At 34.3% G+C, this 19270-nt stretch overlaps 2 protein-coding genes across 2 annotated transcripts; both read left to right on the top strand.

Moving 5' to 3' along the window:
- The first annotated feature begins 5474 nt into the window (after positions 1 to 5474).
- LOC116142631 (P-loop guanosine triphosphatase YjiA-like) lies at positions 5475 to 10594 on the top strand. The gene is made up of 10 exons (XM_031428057.1): positions 5475 to 5822; positions 6522 to 6587; positions 6714 to 6894; positions 7067 to 7263; positions 7773 to 7823; positions 7922 to 8013; positions 9103 to 9224; positions 9892 to 9986; positions 10106 to 10210; positions 10341 to 10594. Exons 1-10 carry the CDS (start codon positions 5505 to 5507, stop codon positions 10476 to 10478), a joined length of 1365 nt encoding a protein of 454 aa, XP_031283917.1. The 5' UTR covers positions 5475 to 5504; the 3' UTR covers positions 10479 to 10594.
- A 3409-nt stretch (positions 10595 to 14003) lies between these two features.
- On the top strand, positions 14004 to 18430 carry LOC116142658 (clumping factor B-like). Its single transcript, XM_031428079.1, has 5 exons — positions 14004 to 14289; positions 15325 to 15383; positions 15465 to 15777; positions 17952 to 18010; positions 18115 to 18430. Exons 1-5 carry the CDS (start codon positions 14164 to 14166, stop codon positions 18428 to 18430), a joined length of 873 nt encoding a protein of 290 aa, XP_031283939.1. The 5' UTR covers positions 14004 to 14163.
- The last annotated feature ends 840 nt before the right edge of the window (positions 18431 to 19270 follow it).

Below are 19270 nucleotides of genomic sequence, written 5' to 3'. Positions count from 1 at the left end.
ATGATTGCCAAAAAAAAGCTCCACAAGATGAATAGCACTTTGGTTATCACATCAGATTTTACCCTGCCATTTACCATCGAGACGGATGCCTTAGGTTTCGGTATAAGCGACGGTACTTACTAGAAAGGTCACCGATCGCTTATTTTAGCAAGAAGCTCTCATCTCGCATGCTAGCTCTTCCAACATATCACCGGGAGATGTTCACTATTACCTCAACCATTCAAAAATGGTGACAGTATGTCCTTGGCCAGAAATTCATCATTAATACGGATCAAGAAAGCCTTCGGAACCAAACTTCTCAGACTATTCACACTCCTGAACAGCAGCAATGGCTAGCCAAGCTAATTGGCTTTGACTTTGGTATCGTGTACCACCCTGGCAAAGAAAAAAAAGTCGCTGACACGCTGTCTTGGATGCCTGCACAATGTTTTTTGGCTTTCTCTAACCTTTCATTTGATTTTTTGTCAACTTTACAACAGGAGATTACTATTAATCCAAGCTTACAGGCCATTCAACAGCTAATTGCTTACTGCTCCAACCTCTATACCTGATTATACAGGGCGTGATGTGTTACTATTTTGGCGCAACCGATTGGTAATTCCTGAGGATTCCCTTCTCCGCTTTTAGTTGCTTACCGAGTTCCATGATAGTCCAGTGGGTGGTCATGCTAGGGCTTTATGAACCTTCAAGCGAATGGCCACTATTTTTTATTGGAAGAACATGCGCAAAGGCATCCAAAGTTATGTCTAAAGCTACCATGTTTGCTACCAAATGAAGTGCCCCAATGCTTCCCCAACGGGGTTATTACAGCCACTACCATGTTTGCATCTGAATTCTGAAATCAAAATTACAAAAGACAACTTTCTTCCTCTCTTTTCTTCTTCCTTTTTCTTTCTTTCTCTTCGTCTCTTTCCTCTCTCAATCGCACCAGGCCGCTTTCTCTCTTCTCTTTTCCCATCTACCATATCCACCCGTTAACACAACAAATGTCAACTCTTTCTAGATCTAAGACGAGGCACCCCACACCATCGTCATCGTCAACCACCCAAAACGGCGGTGGAGAGAAGCATAAGGAAGAGTGATGGATTAAATGATTATGCTAGTTGCTTCTCTGTAGTGAAGCACCATACACAGTTTTCAATATGTTGTTTTTTGAATTATCTAAACTTTGCCAGATTTTAATAAACTTAATAGAAGTTTCTTTGTAGAAACAATGATTGCATTGTGTTTTTCTTTTTCCTCTTAATCATAATGATTTCTTCATCGATCTCGTAAATTAATTTCTCAGCAACCATATTGTATAAATAAGCTGGGTGGATAGAATTTTTAGTGTAATTTGGTAGGGATTCCTTCCTCTAGGTGGTGATGATTACTGTAGAGATGACATTTAAGCCTTAGAAGGACAAATTTACTGTGAAGAAGAGATAATCTATTGAATTGCATTTACTTGGAAATCATTGAGAATCCTTGCAACTCGGATATTTACAATTCATATATTAAATATTTGGATTCTGTTGTCGTGGCTAAGAAAGGGGAGAGACAATGAGAAGCAAAACCATTGATGGGGTGGCTTTGGCGCTGCTGGTGGTGTAATTCCTCCTTTTTGCCGGCAATGGAAGAGGCTGAAGGGAAGAAAATGAGATAAAAGTATTTTTGTCTTTACAATGAAATATCATAAAATTTGGGTAGTTTCGGTGGCAAAGTGGTATTTTAAAAGTTCATGGGTGGGGAAGTATCATTAGACCATCATTTAGGTGGGAAAAAGTCATTTACTCTAAAAAAATACTAGTTAGTGACAAGTCTTCCTGATGGTGGAATGAAATTGGGTAGATTGGCCATAATGGTTAACTTGAATTTGAGTTCATTTAGGTTTAAATTGAGAATTTATAATAATTGCTTGAATTCGAATTACAAATTATTTGTTAAAGAAAAATTATCAAAGAATTGGGTATGTAAGTTGAAAATAAAGGTGGAAAATTAACCGACCTGGGTTAAGACAAATTGCGGGCCAGGCCTAACCTGACCCGCCTCTTTAGCCAGAAGTGTTAGCCCAACTCGACCCGCCAACTCTAACCCGATAGATTTTTGTGCAGGTTGGGTCCTCTTCGGCCTATTAAGTACACTATAGAAGTCGAAATCTTCATTTGTGTCTTCTATGCTATTTTCTCGAGTATTTCGCCTCTTCGCTGGTTCCCATACCTGTTTTCATATTACAAATATACATTTGCAAGACACTGTCTTATCCCTCCTAGTTGATTGACATATGCTTCATCTCGTAAATTTTCAGTTAACGTGTCTAAACCATTTTCTAAACCTGCTAATTTAATTCTAGGATCAAATATGGTAGCTAAACAAAAAAGAAAAGGAATGAGTTTTTAATATTTTTTAAATTTTAATTCCATTGCCTTTATTGATCCGCTAAAATTTCATTATTTTTGTTTTTTTTTTTAAATAAATCTGAAATTTTTATAATTGTATGTATTACCAATGGATTAGTAGGATAATACACACCATAGATGGATAATTTTTTTTTAAAAAAGAAATGAATTTTTTGAGCTATATGCCAATCACTGTCTACCAAATAATGAGGACCCCTATTATTTGCTACAAAATAACTAATTAAATTTGCATAAGGTAAACATGAATCAAACATTAAATAAGTACTATTCCATCTAATAGGCGTCTAATGTAAAAGTTCTAGGAGACATATTTGATTTTATATAAGCATCTTGAAATTCATTATTTTTTCTATTACTACTAGTAATCTAAGCTAGAGAATCTCTAATTCTATCAATATTATTTCTAATTTTTTTCATACCACTTTTCACAATTAAATTAATAATGTGACATTCACAACATTAGTGAAAAAACTTCAAATTGTCATAAAAAGGAAAATTTGTTTAAAAAAAATTATAGCTCTACTGTTAACACTTGCATTATCTAAAGTTAAACTTATCACTTTGTGAATAATATCATAATCTTCTAAAACTTCAACAATTTTATTATAAATTTGTTGACCACTATGATCTACATCCATTAATCTAAATCCCAATAAAGATTTATTTAATTTACATTCGTTATCAAAATAATGACTAGTCACACAAATATAATCGTGTCTAGCTCTACCACTCCAAATATCGGTGGTTAGAGTCACACTAACATGACAACTATGTATTTTATTTCTTAATTCTAATTTTATTTTCCCAAACAATTTTATTAAATCATTTCTAGTTGCAGTTTTAGAATAGCTTTTAAATCCTGGAAAAAATGAATTTTTAATAGATCTTTCAAAATAGTTATCTTCAGCCATATTAATAGGTTGATCAGTTGTAGCAATATATAAAGCTAATTGTTCCCTATATACTTCAGAATTATAACGCCAAATAGTACTCATATTAGTTATTTGAGTTTGATTGGTTTCTCTATTTCCAAGTTAATTCATATGTTTAGTAACATGCATTTTTAAAGTACTAGTATCATTACCTGCATCAGCTTTATAAATATTTCCACAGTACTTGCATCTTGCTTTCTTCACTTGAACTCCATTTTTTGTCTCGTAAAACTTTTCGAAATGCACCCAAACATCTAATGTGTGTGTATCATCGGTTTTGACTGCAGTTGAGGAACCCGCTTCTGCTTGAGATGGAGTTAGACGAGGACGACGATTACGAAGACGACTTTTAGAACCACCGGGAGCTGTAGTAGTATTAGGGGGGGGGGGGAGGCGCAATATTATGAGGTCGATCGAATTTTAAGAATGGGAAAACGAGACTGTTTGAATCTACTGTATTCACGTTAGTAAATTTAGGGGGACTAGGATAATTGACAACAAAGAGATTGAGAGATTTCAATAGAGAAAATGAGAGAATTTGGGATGTGAGGAAATATGAGAGTTTAGGCCTTATTTATAGAAAAAAATGGAAAAAAAATGACCAAAAAGACCCCTCCAACTACTATATTTGAAGGATGAGTTTTTGTAAAAAAAAATATTTAATTTTTTTTTTTTGTCCAACCCACCAGGTTGGCGGTTGCCAACCCGTGAGTCAACCTGCCGGGTTGGATGGGTTTGAAAAAAAAGAGAAAACAACCCACCAGGTCGTCGGGTTGGCCTATGAAGGCCCAACCTACTCAACGAGGTATACTTAGGCCGAGTTAGGGTTGACCCGCCTAACTCGGCCCATTTGTTCCACCTCTAGTTGAAAATTTTGAATTCAACTAAATTAATAATTGATAAACAAGAAGTATTTAATTTGGAATCAAATGGGTATTTATTATATTTAATAAACAAGGAAATATTAAATCCAAATTGTAGAGCTTAAAATTGAAAATTGGGTGGAAATTAATCTTGATGGTTGATGTGAAAATGATTATATAAACTACTTCTAGGTGGCCGAGTGATTTGATAGGGACTTTTAGATGTATTACTCACGAGGTATCAAGTTTGAGTCTCTTCTCGGTACTAATAGGGATAATCATTAAAGCTCTTACTTAGCCGATAATTCAAAAGTCTCATGGATTAGTTGAGGTGCGTGTAAGCTGACCTAAACATTCTTTGTCATTAAAAAGAAAATGATGATATAAGTCCAGAGTTGTTGGTTTGAACGTATTTGTAGAAATTTCTTGACTTTAATACTTGGGATGTAGATATATATAGTTTTCATTATCTATAATCTAATATTTCAATAATATAGAGATGTTAGAATTCATCTAAATTAATCAATCATTTATTTGATGGTACTTATACTATTTTATTTTTACTTTCATTTTAATTAATTTAAATAATATAAAGGTATTAAAATGATATAAATCACAAAACCATCCAAATATATAGCCCAATTCTATAGTTCAATATCAATATCAACAAAAATGATATAATAATGAAATTTATAATAATATAAAGCTCCATTTATTGTAAAATTCAACGATAGGATTTCTAAAGTTATTAATAGAAAATCGATTACGAAATATCAAAGAATTAAAAATGAATGCACGAAAAGAATTTAATTGCGAGAATAACTAAATATTATTATTATATAAATTTAAAATCCTTATGAACACTCTAATATTCTTACAGAATTTATAGTGACACACTTAAAGAATAAAGTTTTTATTTTTTATTTTTTTCATATCAACAAAAAAAAGCTATTGAAGGGATTTAAATACAAATTACAAGACGTATCAACGAAAAAGAAATTGCAAGTGTTATCTTCAAACCCTTAGAGCTAAAATTAATCTATCCAATTTTTTTTTTTTTATATATCTATATCAATTTATGTGTATCTTAACTAGTCTCCTATAACCTTGAAGTTAACGGTCCGGTGAATCTCCAGATTTCACTAATTTTAGTTACTAAAAATTCATAAAAATAAAAGTAAATAAAAAAAGTTGGGCCCATGGACCACCTGTAGGCCCATTAGATGCCGAAAATCTCTTCTTCATAATTCCTCAAATTATCTAAAACCCTTCAACCAAAAACCCTGTCCATCTCATCTCATCCAGTAACAATGGCTTCGCTTTCAATGGAAATAGCCACCACCTTCTTCTCCTTCACTTCTCGCCAACAAACCTCCACGCTTTCCAAACTTCCGACCACACTCCTTCCCGTTGTCTTTAAACCCCAAGCCCGGAACTTATCTTTCAAAACGACGCCGTCTTCTTTTCACTCCAAACTCATCGCCGTTAACTTCGCCAAACCCAGCCGTAGGTTCTCAGTCGCTGCGACGGCTACGACGGCAAGCGATGAATCTGATGTGGCGACGAAAATCCCGCCAGATAATAGAATTCCCGCCACGATTATTACCGGTTTTTTAGGTTCTGGAAAGGTAATAGTTATTATTTTTTTGGGAATAAATTTGAATAAAGCGTGAAAAAGGGTTAGAAAATGTGAATTATTGTGGAATTTTTTGGGAGCTGTTGAGAGTTTTAGTAAAATTAGCTTTAGTGTAAAGAAAGAACTAGAACAAATGTCGCTTGTGTGTTTTTGTCATTAGAAAATTTTATTGATGGGGCTAATAAATAGTTTACACATTCATTCACGTTATTAAATTTCTAGAAATGATTCATTCTTGTCAACTTTGAGCACAGTTTTTGGGTTTCAATGTATTTTTTATTCAATTAATGAGTAAAATTTTATCTATTGACCTTGTGAAATTATCTGTAAGTAAAAAATCTAGTTTTATAACGAGTTAGCTTAGAAAATGGGTATTGATAGTAGATGTGTGAGTGTGTGTTTTTTTTTTTTTTTGGGTGCAAATAGCTTCATTCAAATGATTACAGGCAAACGCTAAACCTCTTCCTAACGCTTTGAAAAGGAAATTAACTCTATCTCCACTTTTTGTTTATCATTTTACTTCCGAAAAATGCTTTTAAGAACCTTTGGAGAAAATGCGTGTTGATGGTAGGTGTTTTTTAGTATTCAAATTATTATTGCTATTATTCTTTGAAAAGCAGAAGTTTTGCTTTTGAAAGCACTAGTAGATTTTATAGGCTAATGAGATGGTGGTTGTGTTGGTTAATAACAGACGACACTGCTTAATCATATCTTGACGGCAGATCATGGGAAGCGCATAGCTGTTATTGAGAATGAGGTATGAAGTTGAGTTTTAGTTGGTGCATTTGTTATGCAATTAGAGTAGTTGAATTTGTTTGTAGGAACACATTTAAATGGGTTTTGGATTGATGAATAATTTCGTGTTGTTGTATTGAAATTGCAGTTTGGTGAAGTGGACATTGATGGTTCACTAGTTGCAGCCAAAACTACTGGGGCTGAGGATATAGTTATGCTTAACAATGGCTGTTTGTGTTGTACAGTAAGAGGTGATCTTGTGAGGATGATTGCAGAATTAGTCAGTAAAAAGAAAGGGAAATTTGACCATATTGTGATTGAAACTACAGGTATGAAAGTTCTTTACAACATAAGTGTGTGATTTAATTATATGTGTTAAGACTAATTATTCTTTTCATTAGTTTTAGCAGTTTGTCATATCCCAAATATGTAATTGATCAACTGGATTTGTTGAAAATTTTGATTTTTTATGTTATGTGTTTTTTAAATTTTGCTTTTCAGGATTAGCAAACCCAGCACCAATCATTCAGACATTTTATGCTGAGGATTCTATTTTTAACGAAGTAAAGTTGGATGGTGTTGTCACATTGGTTGATGCTAAACATGCGGGTTTTCATCTGGATGAGGTTAAGCCAAAAGGAGTTGTCAATGAGGCAATAGAGCAAATTGCTTATGCTGATCGTATCATAGTGAATAAGGTATTTACAATGATTATGTCCGTGTTTCGCACTTGTTGATTTTGGTGTGTTCAAAATGGAATATTAAAATTCTTGAATGACTGAACCTGTGAGTTTATCTATTTTTTTGTACTTAACTTTGCTATTTTTTCATGGGAATGTCCTACTTTGGCTGCAAGATGCCATGCTGTCATAGTTATATAAATTCCCCATGCTTCCGAGATCACTAATAAGTTTTCTTCTGGTGGGAGTCAATTTAACATCACAGCTATTTACACTCAGGCTTCAATAATTTTCAGAAGAGCTTCCTTTTTTGTCTTTGATGCACTTGCTTCATGCGGTCTCATTTCTGTATCTTCTGAAATATAGAATGGACCATAAAATTCTTTATCAGATGCCAAATTTGTTTCTCTAACACCCATAGTCATTTCTGTATCTTCTGGAAATAGAATGTAACATAAAATTCTATATCAGATACCGAATTTGTTTCTCTGACACCCAACTAATATATTTATTTATGGTGTTATCAGACTGATCTTGTTAGTGAGCCACAAATTGCTTCGTTGGTGGACCGGATAAAGGTTGGTATACTAGTGGCTTTTGTAACATGCTTTGTAATTTTTTTATTGTACTAATTCAGTTTGACAAGATAAACTTGACATTGTTCATGTGAATGCAGCACATAAATAGGATGGCTTATTTGAAACGAACTGAGTTTGGAAAAGTTGACTTGGAATATGTTCTTGGAATTGGAGGTTTTGATTTGGAGAGGTCAGATTTTCTCTGGATTCTGATTATGTTGTTTTTGGGTTCATATTGTTCCATTTCGTTGGGTACAAAAATCTCACATTTCTTATTTATACTTTAGGACATGACATTTTCATTTATTAATTTTTCTCCATTTTCTTATCCTTTGTAAGCTAAACTTTTATGTTATTATGCTTTAATTTTGTCTGTGTTATAAATGCTGTTACCACAGATGGTTGCAAAGAAAATTATTTTTGTTTAGTTAGAAACTTTTGCAACATACATTTAAGTAATTCAGAAAAGATATTTGACAAAGATTTTTATCTGTTATATCACTTGCAAGACCATGCATGTCGGTAGTTATTTCGAGGGCTGTATTCACTGCAAGGCTTGTCTTCCTTTGTATAAATAGAAAATCAGTCATTCTCATAGGGAGCCTTCTGTATAGATACTAACTACAGTCTTCACTTCTAGAAGAAAATTCTGATCTGCCAACATATATGGATTTTTGGATGAATCCTTTTATGCGTTTACTGATTTTTCATGTGTAGTAGGACTTGCTAGACTGGTTTGGAATAGTTATTGCCAGTCAAAATGGATGAGTGCATTTTTGTGTTTAATATGTGAGTGGCATTTACCAATTAAATTCTTGTAGAAGCATGCCACTTTCAAACTGTCTTTAATTGGATGGTCAAGGTTTCTACCTTTCTCTTAAAGATTCCGTGCTTCTTTTCGTTTTTATATGAAGTGTAATTATATTTAGGCAACATACAAGGAGGAGGAAGTGATAGAAATAAGACAACAATAAAAATGGTAAAGTATTGAATAAAAGTGGAAAGCACGATGCATAATGCAACCTGCTGAACTTAAGCTTACTTCTTTATATATTTATGCTTGTTAATCTAGGCAATGTGGCAGTCATTAAATAGACTTATTCTTAACCTGATGCTCTCCACTATTTTGTTTCGCCTGAAATGGATTTTTTTTAAAGGATTATTATTTATTTTTTTGTGAAGTGGATGCTTCCCTATTGCAACCTTTTTCCTGCAGTCTACCTTCTGCTAAATATTTAGTTATCTGAGGTTGTGGACTGACACTTGCTAATCCTTGCAGAATTGATAGTGCTGTAGATGCAAAGGAAGATCATGCTGGTCATGACCACCATGACCATGATCATCATGAACATGACCATGACCATCATGACCATGATGATGATCATCATCATCACGAGCATGGTAACTTCTTTCAATCTCAATTACAGAAGACAATCTAGCATTTTAAAGCTGTTTTCTATATATATGCAATGTGTTTCAGCGACAGTAGATTTCTTGTTTTTTTTTCCCTCCAGTGGTATGTGCAAGGTGTCTTAGTGATTTCTCATCATTTGGAAGATTTAATCTTTATAGTCCTAAACTAGTTTTTCCAATTTTTCAATTGCCCATCTCTTGGGATGTAATATTGTTCTTTGCTGCGTGAGTTATCTCCTTCTCAGATAAGTGATAGATTGCCATTCTGCAAAATATTTGTGTACACATACAAGAACATAGTGCCTGTCCTAGTAAAGATATTCTCAGCGTTCAGTTTATCGCACTGCCATACTGAAACAACCACTTCTTCTCCCTCTCAGCTGCACTTTATATTGTTGGGTCCTTTCATTTCCTGATAGCTAACCCTACTGCCTTTCATGGCTTCCCTCTTTTTTTTTTCAATAGTTTCACTGCCTTAGACTTTATAGAGGATGTAGGTGGAGAAAGTGTTTTATATCTCAATTTTGAGATGTCTTTGCCTGTTTTGTTTGGCATCTTGGTCTTTGGCTGGAATCATAATAGACTCTTGTGCCTGTAGTAAAATTAATATTTAATATTATGAACTTAATTGATTTTGTTGAGGCCTCATATGCAGAACATCATGATGGTCACCATTCACATGATCACACTCACGATCCCGGCGTCTCTTCTGTCAGCATAGTTTGTGAAGGGATCCTAGATCTTGAGAAGGTTGGTTACAACTATGGCGAATACATTAGTATTTAGCATATAGCTTTGAGTAGTTGGTTGCTTTGATAATATCATAAACTGACAGTACCATGATGCCATCTAATCATTTATTTTTTCAGGCGAACACGTGGCTGGGTACATTGTTGTTAGAACGTAGTGATGACATATATCGAATGAAAGGTCTCCTATCCGTCCAAGGAATGGATGAAAGATTTGTTTTTCAGGTAAACTACGCATTTTACAAATCATATTTCCTCCACTTAGTTACATATTCCTTGTAGTTAGTACGTTGAGTTTTTGTCATGAGCCTTTTTATTTGGTGATGAAAATTAACTTTGGTATATATTGTAACAGGGTGTTCATGACATATTCCAAGGTTCACCGGATCGGCCTTGGGGTCCAGATGAACCAAGAATAAATAAGATTGTGTTCATTGGGAAGAATTTGGATGCACAGGAAATTGAAAAGGGGTTTAAAGCCTGTTTACTATGATCTTTGAAACTAAAACTTACATTGTTCTGACTCTTTGACTGTGAAAGTGGATTTTTCAGGAACCTTTAATTGTTGTCAATATCTTAAAATATAAAGAAAATACATGAAAATTAATATTCAACAATTAGGAATTGGATTACAATAAACTTTTCTCCAAATAGTATGGAAGAAATTCATGTCATTACTCAAAACATTTTTCTTTTGGGGAAAGCTTAAACTCATTTATGTACCAGTTAGACAAATAATCTGACGCTATGGCAATTTAGGCCTGGATTATTATTGTTGAGATAACTGGGTTCCTTTCTGTAAAAGATTTCTTTGAGAAAAATATTAATAAATTATTATTATTATGAACGAAAGAATTTCAAACTTCTTCTCAAACTTGAAATATCCAATTATCCATTGAAAGCTGAATAAGGATCCAGGTTTAAAAAATCAAAAATAGAGAGAGAAAACAGCTAACAAGTGCGTAGATATTAGATTTTACTGCTGTCAAGGTTGAAGCACAAAGCTATATCAAGTACCATATAAACCGGTCTTTTAATAAACCACCTGGGGTTAAGCCCAGCAAAAACCGGTTTGAAGCCGGTCAAACAACTGGGTGTCAAAAATTTTAAATTTAGCAAATACTCTCTTAATATTCACGTTAAGTCCATATAAGTTTGAAATTTAGCAAACACACCTCAAATATAAATCAGCGATCGACTGGTTGGCGGCGATGACACACCAAATGTAATATCAATCATCCCTTGAGCCCATTCCCCAAAAAATCTATCCAAGATCTGGGCCAAATCTTACCGACGTCGACATCAATATGTCAGGCTAGATCTCACCATCGTCGGTGTCGACAATCTCCCATTTACCACGAAAATACTCTTCTTAGCCTCCTGACCAACACTCATCTCACCCCACCCTCGTTTGCCTCGCCAATCACCAGCAAAAGCCGCCTGTTGTCACAGTCAGATTTTTTCGATTTTCTGTTGATTCACTCACCAGATATCACCTTCATCACTACCATTGCACTCACTGACGCTTTCTCTTCAATAGCCCCAATACCATGATCTTCAATTGTTCGCTGATCATCATCTCAATTTCTAGGTTTTTCGATGAATAGGGAAATGACTAACCCAGCCTGGTGAAAGCCCTAGGTCCCAGTTGAACAACCAGTTCAACCAGTCAGACCAAGCCAAGTTTTAAAACACTAATATAAACAACTAATTCTATGTGGCCGAGTGGTTTGATCAAGATTCTTGATAGTATTACTTAAGAGGTTTTGAGTACAAGTCTCTCCTTGGTTATTAATAGGAGTAGCTATTGAAACTCTTACTCAGCGAGTAATTTTAGGGTCCTAGGCTAGCTCGGACACCTCCAATCATTAAAAAAAAAAGTACTATATAAACCTAAAAAATAATAATGCTATTAGAACTCTTACTCAGCTGATAATTTTAGGGTCCTGGGCTGGCTCGGATACCTCCAATCATAAAGAAAAAAAAAGTAATATATAAACCTAAAAAATAATAACGATTTTATTATTATTATTATTATTATTGATGTCTCTTTCAAGCAACCTCTTGCAATAGTTATTATTATTATTTTAGATTTATAGCGCTACAGCGTGCTCCAATATATTTTTTTCTTTGATTATTTTGTTTAATTTTACTTCTAAGGTTTGGATGAAATCATGAAAATATAGACAAGTCAGAAAGCTAGTATTTCTGTTTGGAAAAATATTACGGACACAGATGCTTTGCACTGAATTTTTACACCGAACGACGTGTTTACTGAATCAGACGAGTCACGTATCATATTAATAAATATTCTGCGAATGAACGACTATCTATCAAATATAGACGACCGTCCATTGTTATTGGACGACCGTTCATTTAAAATGAACTCCCGTCCATATTATATAGATGGTCATCCATCTAGAATGGATGTCCGTTCATAGTTTAAACTAAAAAAAATTGGCCTAAATTATTTATGGACGCTCGTCCTCTTATATGAGGATGGGCGTCCATCTTTTAATATTGAAAAATTTTAAATTTTAAATTTATTTAATGCATTAATTTATTTAATGAATCCTAATTGAGTTAGTGCATTATTCTTATGACACTTGTTCAATTACTTTGAATCTAGACAAAAATTTAATATCTTATTCTCATGACACCTGTACAATTGCTTTGAATATGGATAAAAATTAATGAAGATAGCGACCTTTACTTCTTAGATTGAGACTCAAATTTTGTAAAATTTTTTTAAATCAAATAATGGACAGGCGTCTAGCCATTGAATTAAATTTTTTTAAATCAAAATGGACGTCTGTCTATTGAATTAGAATTTTTTTATTTTAAATAATAGACGGGTGTCTATTTTAGGTGAATACTTATCCATAGTAAATGGACTCTCGTCCATATTATATGAACAAAAGTTTATTGTTTTTTTCTCATGGACGGACGTCCATTATAAGTGAACGGTTGTCCAATAATCAAAGACGCCAATTATTTTGGTTTTAAAATTTTTTGGCCTGTTCATAGTAAATAGACACCCGACAATATAAGATAGACGGACGTCCATTATTTTTCTTTTAAAATTTTTTGGACAGGCATCTATTTTATATGGACACTCGTCCATAGTAAATAGACATCCATCCATATAATATGAACGGGAGCCCATTAAATATATGTGGACGTCCATAAATGTTGACACAGTCGTTTATTCACAAAAGACTATAATGTGGTCGCGTCTAACTGATTATCATGTCCTTTGATACAAAATTTCGGTGTCTATAACATTACTTTTTCTGTTTGTGTATTTCATCAGGGTTTGTGTAACTCTTCATTCCATCAAGTGTACTCTTGAGCTGGATGCCACGTGTGAGTTGAGTGAAGCTGACTCGGATGACACCTCACCTGGTAGTTAAAGTCTGTTACTTTGTTAATCTTATTACAATTTCTTTTTCAACCTTATAAACTGTTTTCAGTTACGTTTAACATGTACATAGGCTGAAGATAATTGAACTGTAATCTAAATATCTAAATATTGCACTTATTTTAGTATTTCCCTTTTTCACAATTATATTATTACTTACTAAACACATATTCATCTCATAAATTCCATGTACCATTTAAATGAAAAATAATATTAATTATTTAAAAATTTTAATTAATTAATTATTTTCAGGTGAGCATTGAGTTTTTTTTTTTTAATTAATGATTGAAAGTATCCGATCAATTTACACGTACCTCAACCAATTCTCTGAAACCTTAAACTTATCAATCGGATACAAACTCTAATGTTAATGGCGACTCTTATTAGCAACAGTAAGGATTTAAACTTGAAAAATTATATTAAATCTTTCTTATATTCTTAATCTTTAAAAAAACTCGAACTTGAAACACCATATTAGATTCTTAAAAGTTCATGTTACATCTTGTTCTTTTAACTCCAATTTACGAAACCGTGTTAAATCTTCTTTTTCCAACAGTGGTTTAGCACTGAGCATTGAAGCCAATGCATAGGGTAAAGTACAAGGCCAATGCAGACAAAGAAGTCAAAGCCCTAAGTAAACTTCCTCTTCAATCTCCCTCTTATTACTCACTCACTAAACCCTCCAGTTATTACCCCAGCACAACTCTTTCTCTCTTTGTTTCTTTCACTTGTCTTCTTCAATCTTCTGCACCCACTTATGGAGATGGAGACTTTTCTGCTGCATAGTATTAGTAATAGTGTTGATCTGGAGAAGATTTTGTATTCTCTGGTGGTGGAGACCAATCTGCAGGCTCAAAAGTTTCTTCTTTGCCTTCTCTTGCTGGTACATTGTCGTTTCCATAAATGTAGTATCTTAAATTTGCGTCATTCAATTTTTTTTTTTCTCTTTTTTTTTCTGTTTATTTCCTATGTTGCAAATTTGACTTATGTTTGGTGCTTAGATTGGATTTTGAATATGTATATGTCGACGGGTAGGTTCTTGTAGACAAGGTTTTGTGTTTTATGGATGGTTTTGTTGAGGGCGTGATTCTCTTTGACCAAATATACCAGTAGATTGCCTTTGTGACCTGGCTGCGCGAAAAGAGATGACTTGGGTTCTTGATTATGGGGGGTGGTTTTCCAAGTGGGGACTCTTAAAAGACACGAGCTTTTGTGAGTTGAGATTGTTGCATTGAAGGTTAGTTATTTGTAATCAAGCTTGGTATGCTTGACAGAGCACAGAGAAAATTAGCAATGCTGCTCGGTGAAGAATACTTATGGTGATTGTTAGGCTGTTTACTTTTAAGAGTTTTCAGTTTAGCAGAGAGTGACTGCCAAGTTTTTATTTTCTCAAATCAAATCTGTATAAAACCCGACTTTTAGATTTCTATGATGTTTGAATTTTTCTTAATTTTCTTGCTAACCGAGATACAATTTACAGGGTTCTCATATTGAAGTAATTAGTGAGTTTCATGTACAATTCATGGATTTTTACTTTGGACATACACAGGGTTCAATCTATACTCAAGATTTTGAGTGCTAAAAGTTTGATTTTATTTTGATAATAAGATTGCGGCGACAAGAACAGTACTCTATAGATTTCAGTTCCATAATGATTATAAAATCTGCTGCTTTAGAGACACATCCACTGTTTCCCCAGGTTCCCCCTGTATTCTTAATCCAGATTCCTGACCCGAATTTTGTATATCTCATTTTCAGATCATCTACTTGTTATGATAGTTTTGTTATATTGCAATATCCAAGAAGCTTCTTTGTTTTTCGACTGTTATAAATTGGCAAAATTTGTCTTCGGAAAATTTAGGAATTGTTATTTGTCGCCTGATAATATGCTTATTTTAACATGTTGTGCAATTAACAGATTGGATCTCAGTGTGACGGTACAAATGAGTTTTCAAGCTTCCCAGGAATTGATCATAGGTACAAAAGAATATTTTTTATTTCTTTTACTTGAAATCTTCCTTATGTAATGATAATCTGAGGTGATAAATTGCATTGCAGATTTCCATTTGCCAAACTGACTAAAGTGCAAAAGCCTGAGTCAGAAGCCGAAGATGCCGGTGAAGCTGATGAAACTGAAAGTGATGACAATGACGATGGTGAGGAGGAGGAAGATGACTCTGGAGAAGAAGAAAGTGATGATGACGAGGATTCAGATGATGATGCTGAGGCAAATGATGATAGTGAAAGTGATGACGACGACGATGATGACGACGACGATGACGAAGAAGATGATGACAAGAACAATGAAGAGGATGACGACGATGAAGAGGAGGATGAAGAGCAAAAGGAGCCACCATCTAAAAAGAAGAAATGAGAAAAAAAATTTATGTTAATTTCTTTGAAGCCTAGTCTTCTGAAGCTTGCAGTCAGGTGGCATTTTATTTATTTTTGAATATTGTCATGCGGTGCAATTATTTAAGCTGGTTTATTCTATAGAGCTAGGAAAAGTTTAATTTCTTTTATTTATTGTTGAACCATCTTCATGTATAACTAGGTAGATTAAAATCTGATAACATTGGCTCTTATGTCCGTATATGAATGGACCATCCTTTTGGTTACAAATTTATAATGAGGATTTTGTTTTGCCAGGTCTCACAGTATGAGTTTCAACATGGTGTTATTGTAGAATGTTGATTCTTTGGAATGTGTGCTTGAATAGAGTGAATTACAGTACTAATGATAAGCAAATCACAAGTTGCATTAATGAACAAAATGGTTGGGTCTCGGGTTGACTGGTTTAATCGGTTTGACCGACGGGTCAAACCAGTGTCCAAAGGTTTGAAATCTAACAAAAATACCTCCGAAAATTCTATAAGTCCTTATAGGTTTGAAATCTTGCAAAAGTCGGCAAATAGGACATGTTTCTGGCAACGACAACATTCCCCATCACCACAAAAACACTCCCTCGGCCTATTGACTAAAACCCATCTCACCCCTCTCTCGTTCGCCTCCCTAATCACTAGCGACAACAGGCTTTTTTTAGCGATATTTTTTTGCAATTTTCGATCGATTCACCCACGGAAATCGACACCGTTGTCACCATTACACTCACCGGCCATTCCTCTTCGAAAATCTTAACATTCCAACCTTCAATTGTTCATGGATTGATATCCTAATTTTTAGGGTTTTCAATGAATAGGAAAACTTGTAACCCAATAGTGAAGGCTCCAGGTCCCAATTCAACTGGCCGGGCAGGCCGGGTTTTAAAACACTGTTACTGACCTTAATTAGAATCCCACATCCCCAAGGCTGCTTTGGAATTGTTGTAGACTATAGCTTTGAACTTCAGTTGGAGTGTGTTTGATAACTAATGCTTTTAAAACAGTTGTGATTTCTAGTATCTATAATTGTATGTATCGTAAATTAGACTTTTAAATTTGTATTTAATAAAACTTTCTTCAGCTTTGGACCTAGAGATATCTTAATATAGATGATTTGATGAATGGCTGGCCTATTCTTCCATTTGGAAGACTGGAGCTTCATCTTGACTGGTATTTTTCGGAGAAAGCTCAAATTTTTTTATTTTATTCATTTATTGATGCAATGATTTATGATTTTTCTTATATATGGAAATCTATGAATGTTCAGAAAAAATCCATAAACCCTTTCTCACTTCTTTTTTTCAGTCTCTAAAACGTACTTTCTTCTGTATACTTCTGATGGAGAAACTTATCCTTTGATACCTCTACGCATCGCAATTTCGATCAAACTGAGTAAATCCACAATAATAACAGTTGACAATGCAATAGCATGTTTTGATCTTCAATGTTTTCTCGCTACAAACAAAGGTTTCAAACATCTTCCATAAATTTTGACCAGGGTCGTAAATATATCCGTATACTTTGTCTACAATCCTAGACAACATGGTCGAACATTGTTAATGCCCAAGTCAAAGAAAGAATGAAGTTCATCTCGAAAATCTGGCTCAAACTTAAACCACTGTCAGCATCTCACCTAGAAAAATCTTCCCCTGACAATTTTGCGAGCACAATGATACGAAGTTTCCACAGGTCAACACGTCATTGATTCCAATTTTAAAATGCAAATATTCTTGACCGCCAAGTAATTAGTGAGTTTCATGTACAATTCATGGATTTTTACTTTGGACATACACAGGGTTCGATCTATACTCAAGATTTTGAGTGCTAAAAGTTTGATTTTATTTTGATAATAAGATTGCGGCGACAAGAACAGTACTCTATAGATTTCAGTTCCAGAATGATTATAAAATCTGCTGCTTTAGAGACACATCCACTGTTTCCTCAGGTTCCCCCTGTATTCTTAATCCAGATTCCTGACCCAAATTTTGTATATCTCATTTTCAGATCATCTACTTGTTATGATAGTTTTATTATATTGCAATATCCTAGAAGCTTCTTTGTTTTTCGACTGCTATAAATTGGCAAAATTTGTCTTCGGAAAATTTAGGAATTGGTATTTGTCGCCTGATAATATGCTTATTTTAACATGTTCTGCAATTAACAGATTGGATCTCAGTGTGATGGTACAAATGAGTTTTCAAGCTTCCCAGGAGTTGATCATAGGTACAAAAGAATATTTTTTATTTCTTTTACTTGAAATCTTCCTTTTGTAATGATAATCTGAGGTGATAAAGTAATTGTCTAACGGGTGTGTGATTGCATTGCAGATTTCCATTTGCCGAACTGACTAAAGTGCAAAAGCCTGAGTCAGAAGCTGAAGATGCCGGTGAAGCTGATGAAACTGAAAGTGATGACAATGATGATGGTGAGGAGGAGGAAGATGACTCTGGAGAAGAAGAAAGTGATGAGGAGGAGGATTCAGATGATGATGCTGAGGCAAATGATGATAGTGAAAGTGATGAAGACGATGATGATGACGACAACGACGACGAAGAAGATGATGACAAAAACAATGAAGAGGATGACAACGATGAAGAGGAGGATGAAGAGCAAAAGGAGCCACCATCTAAAAAGAAGAAATGAGAAAAAAAATTTATGTTAATTTCTTTGAAGCCTAGTCTTCTGAAGCCTGCAGTCAGGTGGCATTTTATTCATTTTTGAATATTGTCATGCGGTGCAATTATTTGAGCTGGTTTATTCTATAGAGCTAGGAAAAGTTTAATTTCTTTTATTTATTGTTGAACCATCTTCATGTATAACTAGGTAGATTAAAATCTGATAACATTGGCTCTTATGTCCGTATATGAATGGACCATCCTTTTGGTTACAAATTTATAATGAGGATTTTGTTTTGCCAGGTCTCACAGTATGAGTTTCAACGTGGTGTTATTGTAGAATGTTGATTCTTTGGAATGTGTGCTTGAATAGAGTGAATTACAGTACTAATGATAAGCAAATCACAAGTTGCATTAATGAACAAAATGGTTGGGTCTCGGGTTGACTGGTTTAATCGGTTTGACCGACGGGTCAAACCAGTGTCCAAAGGTTTGAAATCTAACAAAAATACCTCCGAAAATTCTATAAGTCCTTATAGGTTTGAAATCTTGCAAAAGTCGGCAAATAGGACATGTTTCTGGCAACGACAACATTCCCCATCACCACAAAAACACTCCCTCGGCCTATTGACTAAAACCCATCTCACCCCTCTCTCGTTCGCCTCCCTAATCACTAGCGACAACAGGCTTTTTTTAGCGATATTTTTTTGCAATTTTCGATCGATTCACCCACGGAAATCGACACCGTTGTCACCATTACACTCACCGGCCATTCCTCTTCGAAAATCTTAACATTCCAACCTTCAATTGTTCATGGATTGATATCCTAATTTTTAGGGTTTTCAATGAATAGGAAAACTTGTAACCC

This window comes from Pistacia vera, unplaced genomic scaffold (genome assembly GCF_008641045.1).
Source record: "Pistacia vera cultivar Batoury unplaced genomic scaffold, PisVer_v2 Contig413, whole genome shotgun sequence".
NCBI classification, from domain to species: Eukaryota; Viridiplantae; Streptophyta; class Magnoliopsida; order Sapindales; family Anacardiaceae; genus Pistacia; species Pistacia vera.
The sequence above is the reverse complement of the archived record's forward strand: the minus strand, read 5'-3'. Positions and strand labels throughout refer to the sequence as shown.